This window comes from Heterocephalus glaber, unplaced genomic scaffold, assembly GCF_053883595.1.
Source record: "Heterocephalus glaber isolate CG9 unplaced genomic scaffold, H.glaber_assembly_v1.0 deba00001509, whole genome shotgun sequence".
NCBI lineage: Eukaryota > Metazoa > Chordata > Mammalia > Rodentia > Bathyergidae > Heterocephalus > Heterocephalus glaber.
In genome coordinates, this window is record NW_028258325.1 from 5,575,284 (window position 1) to 5,590,402 (window position 15,119).

General features: G+C 61.1%; 1 protein-coding gene across 2 annotated transcripts in view; it reads right to left on the reverse strand.

The window, feature by feature from the left end:
- The window catches only part of Wdr1 (WD repeat domain 1), a 33,737-nt gene that overhangs the window by 1,663 nt on the left and 16,955 nt on the right, over nt 1-15,119 (reverse strand). Inside the window, exons 6-14 of one of the 2 annotated variants that reach the window (XM_087187339.1) lie at nt 11,309-11,386; nt 10,998-11,078; nt 10,500-10,733; nt 9,106-9,195; nt 7,386-7,540; nt 5,834-5,921; nt 3,569-3,679; nt 1,675-1,848; nt 1,394-1,538 (exon numbers count right to left, since the gene is read on the reverse strand). In XM_087187339.1, coding sequence (XP_087043465.1) covers nt 1,394-1,538; nt 1,675-1,848; nt 3,569-3,679; nt 5,834-5,921; nt 7,386-7,540; nt 9,106-9,195; nt 10,500-10,733; nt 10,998-11,078; nt 11,309-11,386 — 1,156 coding nt within the window. Of the gene's footprint in view, nt 1-1,393; nt 1,539-1,674; nt 1,849-3,568; nt 3,680-5,833; nt 5,922-7,385; nt 7,541-9,102; nt 9,196-10,499; nt 10,734-10,997; nt 11,079-11,308; nt 11,387-15,119 lie in introns of both variants that reach the window. The other variant, XM_087187340.1, reaches the window with a different exon arrangement.

The window sequence follows — 15,119 nt, forward strand, 5'->3', positions numbered from 1 at the left end:
ACTCAGGCACAAACAGATACACAATTGGCCCAAGTGTCTGCAGGCTCCCACCTGTGGACTTCACCAGCTGAGGACTGAAAATGCGGGCTGTGCGTGCTGAGCATGGAGACAGTCACTGCTTCCTAAGCCACAGCAACAGCTGCTCACACGGCCTTTATCTGTGCTGCTGTCAGCCAGTTGATGCACACAGGAGGATGTGTGCAGTTGATTCCCAAAATCTATGCTGCTTTATACCAAGGGACTCGGGAGGAGGTCCTGGAGCCCAACGCCCAGGACCGTACAGTGTCTCGGGTATTCAGATGAAGAGGTGGGGATGCAGCACTGGTGAACGGCTGAGAGCACAGGGTTGAGGACTCAGTCTTCCTTTCCCTAGCAAACCACATGCTGGTGCCCGGATTCCCGATTCCCTATCACCTCTGCTCTGTCCGTGCTCAACTCTGACAATGAGCCTGCACCTCTATGGTCTCCTCTTCGCTGGCCCCTCCTGTGAAGCCAAGGCGCCCCCTGGTCCAGGATGGGGAGCCTTGTCTGCTCTCTGCTCTCCCAGCTGATGCCAGGAGCCTCAGGCATCAGGGGGCGCATGGGCGTCAGAAGCTGGGGCTCCTAAAACCACCAACCTCTGCACCTCACCACCACACTTTCTGGGTGCAGGGCTCATCCACAGCTCGGGGGCCGATGGGCAGTTCCCGCCCTCAGCGCAGATGCGGGCGGGCCCTGGCCCCAGCACCAGCTCCACACCACTGGCTCCTGCGGGTTACTTCCCAGCCCCAGTCACCGATTCTCTGCAGGACTGGGTTTCTGTACAGACCAGTGTGGCCCCTGGGAGCCTGCTCAGGCCGCCCACCCTGAACTGGGGGCACAGCCCAGCTGCGCCCCTCCCTGCACTCTGGTGGGGCTGCTGAATCCCTTCTACCCAGGAAAGGCCGCCTCCTGTGTGCAGAGCATGTGGAAGGGACAAGCCTGCAAGGGGGACCTGGCAGGAGTGGAGGGGAGATAGGGAGGCGTGGGAACAGGTGACAGGAACCAGCCCCCCGAGGGCTACCGGCCGCACGCCTGCAGACCCCTGGAAATGAGCCCCCGCATGGGTGACGTGAGGAGATGCTGGGTGAGGTCAAATGTACCATCAAAGAGCACTTAACTGGTTTCTTGCTAAAATGTGGTGCTGTCTCCATGGCCCCAGCTGGCCACCCAGTGGGCAGCAACGGCACAGGGAGCGGCAGAGCCTGGTCAAGGGCTGAGCTGGGGCAGGGTGCTGGGGCGCGGTGGGGAGCCCTACCCCACATGCCCCGTGCATGCACAAGTGCGCCAGCACCCCTGCACAAAAGCTGAGGGGCACTGGCCTGGGGGCCCTTGGTCAGGGCCCCCTCCCACTGAGGGGTGCGGTGGGACTCACCTTGGATCTTGACTCGGGTTTCCGGGTCGCTCAGGGTCCAGACGTACACCATCATGTCCATGCCACCCGAGGCGAAGTGCTCATTGTCGGGGGACCAGGCCAGGCACATGACCTTGGCGTGGTGCCCGTAAAAGACATTGCTCTCCTAGTTAGGGTTGGAGACAGGCGGGAGACCAGGCTCAGGCCTAGGCCACCTGCCAGCCCGGCACCCCGAGCTTAATGGCTCATCACCCACCCAGGGCGCCTGCTCGAGGTGGAGATGAGGAAACTGAGGCACTTACTGCGTAGTCATCGGTGACACTGAACACTGTGACCACCTTGCTGGCGTCGGACACAGCAAGGAAGGCGCCGTCGTGGGAGTAGGCCACGTCTGTCACGGGGCCCTTGGCCTCCAGAAGCTTGCCCTCGTCCCTGAGTGTGGTGCCCAGGATGGAGTAGATATGGACATTGCCATCCTGCGGGCAAGGATGGAGCGGGGAGTCAGCCTGGCACATGCGACACCCCTTGCTTGTGGGCAAATGTCAGGGCACCAGTGGAGGTGCCTTCCTTGTTGCCCAGCCCTGGAGCCAGGAGTTGCCCCCCCCCCCCGCCCCGGGCCTGGAGGGCGCCCTCTGCAGTTCATCAGCACTCCTGGCCCGCTCCCAAGTGGGCAGAGGGACGTAGAGGGTCCCACCCCAGGCCTCCGTGCTGACTGCAGGCTGGGAGCGGTGGAGTGTGCACTCTCCATGAGCAGCGGCCAGCTCCCAGCCCAACCTGGGGGCCATACCTGTGGGCCCCTGCACACCCCCGGCTCCATGGCGAGTCCTCCTGCCTGTCTCCCGCCAAGCTTCCAGGCATCCTGTTGTGCTGAGCACCACCCGCCCAGCCCAGGGCTGTCACCCTGACCTCAGGGCCGTGCTCCACTCCAGGAGCCCTGCACCACCCACCCCACATGGTCTGGGAGCCTTTCCTGACCCTTCTGTCACAGAAGCCAGGATCTGTGGGCTGGGAGGAGACATCACCCATAGGGAAAGCCGCAAATGAAGGAAGAGCCAATCAGTGTCCCCAAATCACCAGGTCACTCCTGGGCAGGCAAGGAGGGAAGGAAAAGCATGGAGTGTGTGCGCGTGACCAATGAGCATCGGGGTGCCTGTCTGCTACAGCAATCAGCGTCCCCCAGGCAATGCCCCCGTGTGCTCAGCATGAGGGAGACAGAGCGCAAGCACAGCCAGGACTGACTCACAGACACAGGCCAGGACCGGAGAAGATGCCTGCGGCCTAGGCTGGGGCGGCCTGCCCACCACCGGGAGGGGCTCCCTCTCGCCACAGGCCAACCACACGGGGGACAGTGGCTCCCCACTCCTGGGGACACTGTCTGGCTGACCCCTGGGTCCTGGGCCCACGCCCTCACAGGGGGAACAAGCGGCTGCAGGAAGGATGACGAGGCCGAGACGGGCTGTCACACACGTGCCAGGCACTGAGAGCAAAGCTCTCCGGACAGCAGTCCTCGGGCCCCAGCGCCTCGGGGTGGGCGGGTGCGGGGGCTCGGGCCCTGCCCACCTGGACCTGCGAGGATACAACGCACTGTCCATAGGGCACTCAGGGCCTGGCCTGGCACATGGCTGCTCTTGCACACAAGCTGTGGCTCTGCCCAGTGGGAAGATCACACTGTGAATGACGGAAAGCTGGAGCCTGAGAAAACTGAAACCACCAGGTTTGTACTGCACCCAAAAGGTGTCCTCCGGGCACCTAGGAGCCAGGCCCCACGGGATGCCATCCTGGCTGGGCAGCCGCCCTCTCTGGTCCCGACTTCCCACAGCCCCGACTCCCGGTCCGAGTCTGAGATTCCCCTCCTGGTGCTTCCTGTCCAGCGCTCAGCACCCTCACTGCCCAGGGCCCTTGGCGCCCGCATGTCTGTCCCCCTGGCCACATGGCAGGATGGGCAGCACAGCACTCCCAGCGTGCTCACCCTGCCCACTGGGGTCGATCGGGGACAGCAGGCAGACACTTTGGCATGGCTTAGGCCACCAGAGGACGGGAGCCTTTGGGGCGTGCCAGGTGGTGGGGCTGTCAGGGTCCGGAGCAGGCTGCCACACCCTGGGGCTGCTGCCTCCCCCCGTGACGCACACAGCTCACGGGGTCCCCAGATCACTCAGATACCAAAGCCGGTGGGCACCGGGGACGGAAAGGCCTTACCGTGCCCCCAACAGCCACCGTGTCCCCGCCGGGGTGCAACGCCACCACTTCAGGCTCGTAGCTGGGGTTGTCGAGGCTGAAGCACTTCTTCTGGTCCTTCAGCAGGACGACCTGCGGACACAGGCGCAGTCAGCAGCAGGCCCGAAGACACACGTCTCAGCCAGGGCACTGCTGACAGAGCTGGTTCCTCTCTCATCAGTCCTGTGGGGGTGGGAGCTGGGGTCTCACCGTGGGCCGAGACTGTGGTCGCCGTCACTACACTCACCAACCGGGACGGTGGACTAGGCCTGTGCTGTACGCTGTCCCTGAAGGGCAGGCCAGCAGCACGGGGGGGTGTCGGGGTGAGACACAGGCCCTGGGCAGCACGCAGGTCATAGCAGGAGCCAGCGTCCTGTGCAGCCTGGGGATCGGTGGTGCCCTATGGCCGGTCCCAGGCATCGAGCCTGAGTCCAGCATGAGCACCCGGGAAGGGGGGAGGGAGAGGCCTGGGGTGCCACAGCAAGGGCCCTGCAGGCCCGAGCTGCTCCCCACCACCCAAGCCGCACCGGGCTCTGTCTGCAGAGTGCCCCGTGTGGCAGCGTGGGGTCCACGCCGAGGAGCTGTTCCCAGAAGTGTGCTGGCACACGGGGCTCTGACCATAATCCAACCACCTGCTGGTTATGGGGGGAGCTTGAAAGTGCCGACCCCCACTCCTGTTTCCCAGGGATGGGAACCCGAGAGGGCCTAGGCCTCCTGAAGGTGGAGCTCAACAGCCTGGGTAAATGTGGTTATTGGCAACAGGAAGCAAAACCAGCAGCTCGCAGCATCTAGGAGCGCGTGCTGTGTTTTGCCAGGAGCGTCGCAGCCCTGTGCAGCAGGGGTCGCAGGGAGACAATGGGGTTCGGAGGGCTCAGGCCGCACGCCAGAGCCCCACAGCGCTACCGGAGATCCAGGCTCCCCACCCAGACCCCTGCCCACAGCTACCACGCGGGCTGTGCCCCTAGCCACGGTGCACATGGCAGAGGGTCCCCCCCACCGCGACCCCTTTCCGTCCGCTCCTGGGTCTAACTGGCTGCTTCCCAGACAGGGTGCCCTGGATCTGTGAGCTTCGGCTCTGTCCCACGGCACTCCTGCCTGAGCCACAAGCTCCCTCTAAGTGCACCCCTCCCTAGGGTTCTGCTTCAGTGTGCTGTGGGGTGGCGGGGGAAGCACCCCATTCTTAGGGCACAAACACTGTCTTGGGCCCCTTGCGGAGCTCCTGTCCCAAGACCTGCACGACGGGGCCTCTGTGGAACTGAGCAGACATGGCAGATCAGGGAAGGCACCTGTGCTGGGACACTGCCAGTGGCACCCGAGGGCACCCCTCGTGGGTCCTCCACTGCCCACTGAGCCGGGCCAGGCGTCCTGACAACCAGGCGGGAAGGCCCTGCAGTGTGGATGAGCAGCCCCCACCCACTGGCCGGCCTGGCCATCCGCTGCAAGCTCAGTATCTAGGACACAGAAATCCGCCCTCCCTCAAGCAATGGTTCCCACACGAGGGAGGGGCAGGCTGCTTTCTTTAGCAGGGTTTGCCACTCGTGCTGCCCCTTCCTGGCTACACAGGGGGATGCCTGCATCCCTGAGAGATGTCGTGTGCCTCAGAGCAGAATTCTGTATAAAGTGGGTCAGGCGTGGATTCCCAGAAAGAGGCACTTTGTTCCAGAAAATCCAAAAGGAAAAGTGGGCAGGTGACCCTACCATGGGAACAAGAACCCACTCGGGCCCAATGTCACCCTGCCAGCCTGTGGCCTTGAGACGGTTCTAAGCCACAGCCTCCGCACTCCCGAGATGTGCAAGGAGCTTGCCGACAGCATCCTCATCACCACGCCTGTAAGCCTGTTGGGGAGGGGAGCTCTGAGGTTCATGGGCGCTGGGTAGGATGTGAGGTCGCACAGCTCCAACACGCAGGGCTGGATCTCAACATGGGCAATGACAGCTGACGGGCCCGTAGTGTGGTCTGGTGACAGTGACGGGTCCTAGCTGCCCTTCTACCAGTCAGACCATGGGCAGCAACCTACGCTCCTGTGTTTCCTCACCTGTCAACGAGGGTAAGGCCCTGCCTGGCTGGCGGGGCTGAGGGAGGACGCCAGGAGCCAAAGCAGGAGACACCTCCCACCACTCTGGTGGCGCTCAGCACAAATGCCAGCCACCTCTAGTCAGGCAGGACGCGGATGTAACTCCAACACCAGGCTCACACCGCTGAAAGCTCAATCCTGTATCCCACCTCCTCTTCCGGCCCTTCTGTACCTGGCCGATGCACACGACCACAGCATATCCCCCGGGGCCGACAGCTACGCACTTTGGTTGAACGTCCAGCTTCACGACTCCTTGTCCACTGTTAGAGAAAGCACATTATTTCCACACTGCAGTGGCTCCGTGTGGGTGTCCAATACATACTTACTGCAAAACCACTGCTACTTAGCTACGCAGAAGGAATGGCATCCTATGCTGAAAAAGCGTTTGCTAAAACGTAGGAGAGTGGTAAAAGCTGACCTGCTACTCAGGGGCAGAGGTCATGAATCACGACTGCAGGGGAAGGAGGCGGCAAAGGAGGGCAAGGCCACACTGTGGTCTAGATCCCCAGGAGGTGCCTGCCACCCTGTTACTCCCCAGAGCACAGCTCCTGTCCCCAATCCTGGGTCATAATCTGTCTTCCCAGTGGGGAACTGTCAGGAATCCACTGCTTTTAATGTGGGAACATCATGTCATCTTTTATTGTGGCTAGTGCTATCAAAACTGATCCTAGAAGGGCCAAGGATTTAGCTCAGCGGTTCAGCCACCTGTCTCGCAAATGCAAGGTCCTGAGTTTGATCCCCGGTACCAAAAAAACCAAAAAAACACAACTGATCCTAGAGTTCAGGTGCACAAGTGGATGTGCACACACATACACACTAACTTCTTAAATATTGTAAGTTTAGAAAGCTTGCACGCAGTTGGGCCAGGCATGGGGTCTCTAGTGCTCCCTGTATGGCCTTGCCTGCCTACAAGACTCGTCAGGGGTCATGCACGCCTGTGATCCCATCTGTGTCACTCTGGGAGGCTGACATGGGAGGATCACAAATTTGAGTCCAGCCTGAGCAATGTGGATCCTGCCTCAAAGTCAACTGTAAGAAAAAGGCTGGGGACGTAGCTCAGTGTGAAGGGCCTGGGCTTCTCAGTACCACCGAAAAAAGGAAAGCCATCATAAGGCAGGAGACATCAGGATCCTCCTGGGAGGCTGGACCAGCAGAGGCCCTGTCACTCAGGCAAGGGAGGTGCGTGCAGTGAACACCCCCATGTGTGCCGGCTGTGAGCCAGGTGCCATGTTGTCACCGGGGACCCACAGTCCCCCAGGTGAGACAGGTCCCAGGCAGCATGACAGGGTCTAACAGGAAGCACAGCCGGGGCTAGGCAGGCTTGGCCCTGGTCCTCCTTCCATCCTCCCGCCTGATGCAGAGCTTCCGGTCACTCGCTAGCAGCTACTCTCCCAGCTCCAGCTCCCATGGCTGTCACTCAGGTACCAGAGCCAAACCCTGCAAGGAGCATCTCTGAATCAGGTACCCGGCGTCTGCCTCACCCAGGCAGCAGGGCGCTCCTTGTACTGAGCACTGCCCACACCAGCCCCTCCCCTTCAGTGACGAGGACAGAGGGACAAGGGGAGACCTGCCAGGCTCCTGAAAAGACTGGGGCTGGTTCTGCTGCCTGCTCCTGGTCAGAGCCACAGCCACCTGGCTAGTGTGGCTCAGCCCCCCAGGGCCCCATGACAACACTATGCTCAGGAGAAGAGTGCACAGGAGCTGCGGAGCACAGGGCGGCTTACCTGTAGTCCCGCAGCGTGAGGCTGGTGTACCGCACGGTGTCGTCCATGCTGCAGCTGACCAGCCGCCCCGACTCGTCCACCGTCATCCTGCACACCTGATTCGTGTGGCCTTTCCCAGAGAACGAGTCATTCTCGCCTGTCTCCGAATCCCAGTAATGTAGGGCGCAGTTAAGGAGAAGTGTGCTACCTGCCCTCAGAACACAGCACAGCATGGCGAGGCGAGAGGCGCCTCATGGGCGTCCGAGCCCGGATTTTAGAAAGCGGATGCAGCAATACGGCCTGCCTGTCGGCCTCCCTGTGACAGGCACGTAAGGCATTAGAGCCCAGAACTCCCGACCCAGAGCACTTAACAGAGATGAGCGCCCATCAGAAATGCTCCAAAAGCTAACCTGCTATGTGTGCAAGGTGTGTATGGAGCACGGGTGCATTCTGTGCTCAGACTTGGGTCTCCTCCCCAAGATAGGTATTTTTATGTACACAAAAGTGTTTCAAAATTTGAAAAAACCCCAACCCCAAGAACTTCTGGTCCCAAGCATCTGGGACAAGGGATGCTCACCCTGTAGTGTGGCCAGTACTTATTTTCAGCCCTCTCAAGAGGGCTCCTGCAGCAAGCAGATAGCACGGCACCCTGGGCAACAGTCCGGATGCCGCCGCTGGTGCCGGGACTTCTCCGGAGACACTGTTTCATTTCACCTTTCTTGTGAGTCAAGCCTACAGCTACCTGAACTCAGAGGCTGGCTGTGCCCCACTGCTCAGCTGATGGCTGCCCGGGGCCACCAGTAACGGCCCCCATGGGGGACCCACCTTTCTAGAGACTGTGGTGCAGGCTAAGCCAAAGGTACCTGGTACAGGGTGTGGCTTCGGTATGAGGTTCTTTCATGTTAACAGATGAGAATCCTCTGTCAAATGAAGCCTACTGTCTCCTTGGGAGGCTGGACGTGTACTGCACAGCCATGCATTCCTGGGATTGCAAACCCAGCACTGGTGCACCAGCTCTGGGTCAGGGCTGAGGTAGTTCCAAGAGGGAGGCTGCCCGCTGGGACGGCAGGAGATGGTCCCGGGGCGGCCTCTGCATGGGCGAGCTGTGCTCTCACAGCGAGAAGACTGGCTTGAAAACCTGGGGCAGGAGCAGCCTGTCACAGGGCAGGGAGCGCTCCTCGGGGCGGGCAGGCGGGCAGAACAAAACGCACAGCGGCGGCCTGCCGGGGATGTGTGCAGGCAGCTGGTCCAGGGAAACCACTGCAGGGGCCCGTCATTCAGAAGTCCCAGGGGCGGGTCTGCAAGGGGCACAGGACCTCCCTGGAGATCCAGGACCAGCCCTGGGCTGACGGGCCATGAGTGCGGGGCTGGCACTTGTCTGAGCTTCAGTTTCCATTTGTTAGAACACAGGACTCGGCTGACGCGTGTCCAAGCCCTTCTGAATTCTCAGATCCCATGGTTCCCTTACTCGTGACAGGGACAAGGCTGGCACGCACTGCCATTTACAGGGAGGACAGAAGCTCAGGTTCAGAGAGGGAGAGCCGCACAGCAGGCTGCACAGCAAAGGGCCTGATAGGGACAAAGCTGCGGCTTCTCCGGGCCAAGGCCCCATGTCCGATGGACGCCTGCTGAGCCCAGTGCTCCCGAGCACGGGGCTGGACCTGGGGCTGGTGCCACCTGGCAGGCCTGGCCCCAGGCCCCAGGCAAGTCCCTCTCTTGCCAGCACCCTGGCCCAAAGGATATTAACATGGCCGTCGTGGCTCCCGGAGTAGATGTAGGACTTGCTGCCGTTTCTGTGCACCGTCAGGCACTGGATCGATTTACTGTGACCCTGTGAGGAGCCAAGCGGAGGGCTGAGCCAGTCAGCCTTCCCCGACAGCCACAGGGGCCCTCTCTCCCCGGCATCGGGCCCCTGGGTTCCGACAGGGTCTGAGCCACAGCTCCACCCAAGCTGTCCCTGGGTTCTGACCCCTGCCCCAACCTCCCCGACGCTGACAGCGTGGGGACCGTGTGCGCACAGTAAGTCCACAGCCAGACACGTGTCCAGAGGGACGGACCTTCAGCCTCTTCTGCTGCTGGATGGAAAACCCTGCTGAGCGGGGGCCGGTTTTACCCTTTCCCCAGGCCCCCAGCCGGTCTCCCTGTTCTTTATCAGCAAACCCAACTGCCAGTTGGCCTATTCATACGCTCCCAGGAACTTCCCAGCGTCCTCTGGCATTCCACGTGTTGCTACACATAGGACATTTCCCCTCAGGTGAAGGGATGCAGTCCTCGATGGGACTGGAGAACTAGTGACCAGACTGTGTCACTCCCGTCTCCCTGGTGGGCACACAGGGCCAATGCATGCCATGCCCCAGTAAGTCACCCCTTAGCCCTGCCACTACTGAATGTGCTTCCCGGACTAGCCCGACATCGCGCAGAGGACTCATGTGCCTGAGACCTCGTGAGAAACGCAGGCTCTCAGCGCGCAGCCATGAGGACACAGGGGTCCCTGCTGAGGCTGGGGCGTTAAGCTGGTGCTTCTGGGTGATTTGCACGCACCTGAAGGTCATCCCTGGAGCCCCTTGACTGACCCCTCCGGACCAGCCAGGAAACCTCTCTGAGGCTCATGCGCAGCCAGGCTGGGAACCACTTTCTCCCGGGCTCATGCTCATGGCTCAGCAGCCTCCGCAGCCTGAGGTCACCCCCAGCTACCTGGCATGACCCAAGCAGGTGTAACTCACGCTGACTGGGATGTAGCTCTCTCCTAACAAACCCAGGAGCTCACAAATTCCCTGAGCTGACCTGGCCTGCAGCTGACAGCAGAGACGTTGCCAAGAGCAGACATGCACAGCCAGGCGGACAGACCCAGGATGACAGACCTGGGGCCACACACAGCTCCACTGTTGGCAGCCAGGCCAGAATCTCTGGTGCAGAATTTCTAAGCATCCCATGCAGAGGCCCGGCGGAGCCCCGTCTGTCTCGAGAAGCCCGACTCCCCAGGCATGCCCTTCTTGTCCCTGGGCATGTCCTTCGTGCTGCCACAGCGTCCCTCTCACCACCCTCACCCTGCTGTGCAAACCCCGAGGGCCCAGGAGGTGCCTCTCATAGGTCCCCCCTTCCCGCAGGCTACCCGTCCCTGGTGGGCCAGGTCACCTTGATGACCCGCAGGGGCTTGCTGGGGTTGTTCTTGTCCAGGTAGTTGATGTAGCCCGACAGGGAGATGCTCAGGAGGTGGTCCTTCTGCCACAGGCAGCCCAGCTGCTGGTCCAGAACAGTGGAGCCCATGGGAAACGTGCTGACGACCGAGTTCGCACTGACGTCCCAAATCTTCGAGGATTTGTCTCCAGAAGCAGAAAGCAAATGGGTGCTATCAGGACTCCAACTAATCTGTGCAAACCAGACAGGTCTTGCGTCAGGATTGCAGAGGAAGAGACCAGACAGCAGCCTGTCCACAGCCTGCACTTTCAGGCAGACAAAAGTGAAGCCTGAGGAGGCCGAGGGACGCGCCCAGCCCCCAGGTCCCCCCCCCCCAGCTCTACCACGGCCCGACTCAGCCCATTTTATATTTTGGTCTAACGTTAGTATCCATGGGCACACAGAGATTTGGACAAATTATACCCAGCACAACACAAAACACAAAAATTCACTCACAGCATAAATCCCTCCATCATGGGCCTTGCTTCCTCCCAGCGCACATACTTTCTCTCCCGTCTTCCCGTCGTAGATGAATATCTTCCAAGAGACAAAACCGAATGTGCGTCACGTGTCTGGGTGTGTGGATGCGGATGCCCTCGGCTGGCATGCCACTTCCCTAGTGACCACGGTTCTAAAGACGGAGCTTCCCGTGCTCTTTAAAAGGAAAGTCCATGGCTGCTGGGCCTCAGTGACAGGCCCGGGAGGTGGCAAGCAAGGACAGCTCCTGAAAGCCCACCTGCCCACCAGCCCTTTCCCCTCGCCCTTACCTGGCCGTCAGCACTGGCTGTGGCAAATCTGTTCCCATCGGGGGAGAACCGCACGCAGTTGACAAAGCGGCTGTGGTCCTGTGGGACAGAGCACAGTCACCCGCCTGATGCAGTTCGGGGTGCACCCTGAAAGCCACGGCCAGCCTCACCACCAGCTACAGCAGCGGGTTAGAGAGGCCCACAGTCCCTCGGGCTCAGTTTCAGCCCCCCATCCCTGCCTGCTGCCCCCTCTGCTGTCCTCCAGGTGAGAGTCCTTCACCGCCAGGGGCCCCATCTGCCCTCTTTCCCCTGGGCCTGTAGAGAACTCCAGCCTGGAGCCTTAGGCTCTGCTCTGGCCAGAACCACAGGCATTGCCATGGGCCCCTTCCCGGAGACCTGAGACCCCACCCCGAGAGAGGAATGGGGGTGCCAGGGGCCTGCGGAACCAGTAAGTACTTTCCCCAGCAGGTGGGACGCAGCAAACTGCACCACAGCCAAAACTGACTTTCCACATCACATCTCTCCCTCTGCGGCTGTCCTAACTGTTGCCTCTGCCAGTGTCACAACCTGTCCCTTCACCTCGGAGCACCCATGGGAGCCTCCAGGCCAGCTCTTTACAGGAGAGGAGCAGGCCAGAGACTGGGTAACCTGAGCAGCAGCTCTAAGAACCCAGATCCAATTTCCTGCTCCAAGCTCTGCTTCCTCAGCTACACTGGCTCTCGGGCCCAGCCCAAGTCAGATCCCTGAAGATGCAGGCCAACTGCCACCTGTTCTGGGCTGCACAGCTCACTGCACAAGAAGGCCCTGTGCTAGGCATCAGGGTTGAGCGAGGCACACCCCAAGGTTCCCGAAGGCCGTGGGAGCCAGCTGGGTGCCAAGCTAGTGGAAAGGGGACTGGAGACCAAGCTTTGCAGATCAACCATGGGGTAGGGGCGGCACACACACCTCCTTCCGGTTGAGGTGGAGCAGTCCTGTGACGTGACTTGACGTGACCTAAACTAGACCAGAGCATCCAGCTTCCTCGGCAAGCATGGCCCAACTCTCGCCTAGACCGGACACTGGCGTGCCTGTCACGTTCGGGACCCGCTTCCTCAATGGCGAAGAGGACGAAGGAGACACTGGGGTCGGTTCACCCTGGGTCCCTCTGCCTGGGCAGGGCCGGGGACAACAGGGTGGCAGAGTGGGCTGCTGACCCTGATGTGCTGAATTCAGCAGGAATCTGAGAACACTTAGCTGCCCTTCGGCTTTAACAGTGATGCCTAACTGCACCGGTTCCCTGAGGACAGGCACAGACACTCCTACTCCAACCCCAAGTGCAGAAGCAGGACACCCCGGGAAGAAACCGGATCCCAGGACCCGCGACCCTGAGCAGGTGTCTGGCACAGCAGGGGTGAGGTCGTGCAGCCCAGGGAACATGGAGAGCAAGGGAAAGCCAGAGCAAGCAGACGCCCTCCAGCACCGGGGCGACGGGAGCCTGGGCCTCTGCCCCAGAGCCTGCTCCTGTCACTGTTTCCTTCAGCTCAGCCGAGCACCCGGAGTCCAGACAGGCAGGAGCCTCACGTCTGCTCCTGAAATAGCCTCTACATTGGTAGCAAACCGCCAGGAGCCATTAACCAAGGAGACAAGAGCTAAAAACAGCGCTTCCTGCAGGGAGGCCGGCCGTGCACACATGCACTCGGGGGCCTGAGGGGACAGGTCGTGGCCAGTCCAGAGGATCCCTGCCTTGCAGGCCACCTCCTGACCAAACCGGCCACGTGAGTTGCCCCAGCTGGCCAGAGGGTCAAGGTGCAGTCCTGTAGTGCCCACCTCAGGTTGTCCAATGTGGGTCCCACCAGGGGCTGCCCTGCTGCTCTCAGCCAGCAGGCGGGAAGCAATGAGGCTTGCAGGAACCGCCCAAGGCCACGTCACCAATGCAAGTAGAGCGGCCCGGGCTCCAGGGGTCCTGACTCCTCGCGCCATCTGACTACCTGGCCGGCAACGTGTCCACAATCACCAGCCTGGGGGGCTGCTGCACACAAACCACACCCCAGCCCTCCTACCCAGCACATGCCCCGCGGCCATGGGCGACCCAAAACAGCTCATGCAGCAGTGGAAGCGCTGGCTCCCCTTTCCCTGCCAAGCAGCTGGAGGGCAGCACTGTCCCTCACCCGCCTCAGCAAGGCTGAGAAGCCCAAAGGAGCCCCGCCACCCCACCCTGGTCAGCTACCGCCACTCTTCCCTAGAAAAGGCCAAGGCCCTGCTACCTGCCTTGGGTGCCAGGTCTGACAGGAGGCGGGCGTGAACTTGCTGAAGCCAAACAAGGGACATAGCGCCCCGGCAGGAAGATGGGGTCCCCCAGTGCACATCTGCTCCACTTGGGGCGCTGCGCTTGGTGAGGCAAGCAGGAGCTCCAGCTCCAGGTTGCGTGACCACACTCGGGGCCAGCTCTGCACAAGGGAATGAGCTCTCGCATTCACTGCTCTCGGCAACAGCTCTGCTAGACACAAGCTGTCCTGTCTGTCACCAATGCCTAGCAGGCAGGGCAGGGACAGGGCTCTGAAGTCCTCGGGCAACTCCCCGCTCCCCCAGAGTGCAGGGGAGGTTGGAGGCACAGAAACTGGCCCTCGGCCACACCAGACAAGACACTGGTGGGCCCGGATCACGTCTGGGTGCCTCTGTCAGGGGCGGCTTGGTGTGGGGCTGACAGCCTCCCCACTCCCCCCTCAGGCCCGTCAGTGTCTCCCCGGGGCCCTACACCTCTGTCACGGAAGGGAGTGCTGGCGACAGGATCGTCCGGCCTACCCCTCACTGGTCTCAGACTCAGGTCCTCCCGTGATGCTGAGGGGCACTTCTGGGGTCAACCATGGGACATACAAAATGGGAGCACACAGCCACAGGGTGGTGCCTGGGCCCACTCCAGAAGGGTTTCCCTTCCCCCACCTTCAGGGTGCACAAAGCTGGTGTGGCCTGAGGCCCGCAGGGCACAAACCAGGACTCCAGTTCAGAGTGGAGTCTACAGGAGCTCTGCGCAATGGGCAAAGCGTCATGGCTCTTGGGCATGGGCCAGAAGGACAGGAGGGGACCTGAAATGACCTCTAAGGGGCCCCCCAACTTGCTGCTTTCATGCCACATGGGCACAGCCTCAGCAGGGTCTTGTTTCAGCACGCACTGGGCTGAAATACCCAACAGCGCCCTCTTTTGCAAGGCAGCAGCCTGGACATGAGCCATGTTGTCCCCATGCTGCCCAGATCTCTGGGAGAGCTTCCTCAGTACCACTGCCCACTCCGGGCCCTGGGGACATAGGGTTGGACAGAAGGAAACAGGACAGAGCTGCCTGTGCACTGCTCACTCCTGGGGTAGGGTCCAGCAGAGCTGAGCAGGAGGTGAATGCGGCCCTGGCTCCCAGAATCATGGGGTTGGGAAGGAAACATCTGGGGACAGAAGACTGGTTCTGTTTGGATTTCATGGTGAAAAGAACTTCTCTCTCAAAAACAAAACAAACACAAAAAACCCACCCACATGTATTTTAATTTTTGCAAGAATGTTCACACTCCCAGCTTTGCCATCAGGAGGACCCGCGTATGGAAAGCAGCCTGCAAGGCTTCCTGTGGCCAGCACGTAGGCTCACCCAGGCCCCGTGCCGTCTGTCTGTGCCTGCGCCCTTTCCCAGCCCCTCTGGCCCATGGGTGACAGGAAGGCAGCAGGAGCAAGACATGGCAGGGCAGGCAGCCCCAACTCTGTTGGGGGATGCAGCCCAGGACCCGTGATATCAGCGGCCTCACTTGCTTCTGAAGGTCGGCCACACCTACCAGGCACTGTAGGGGATCCTCCCTGTCCCTTCTATGTCGCAAGA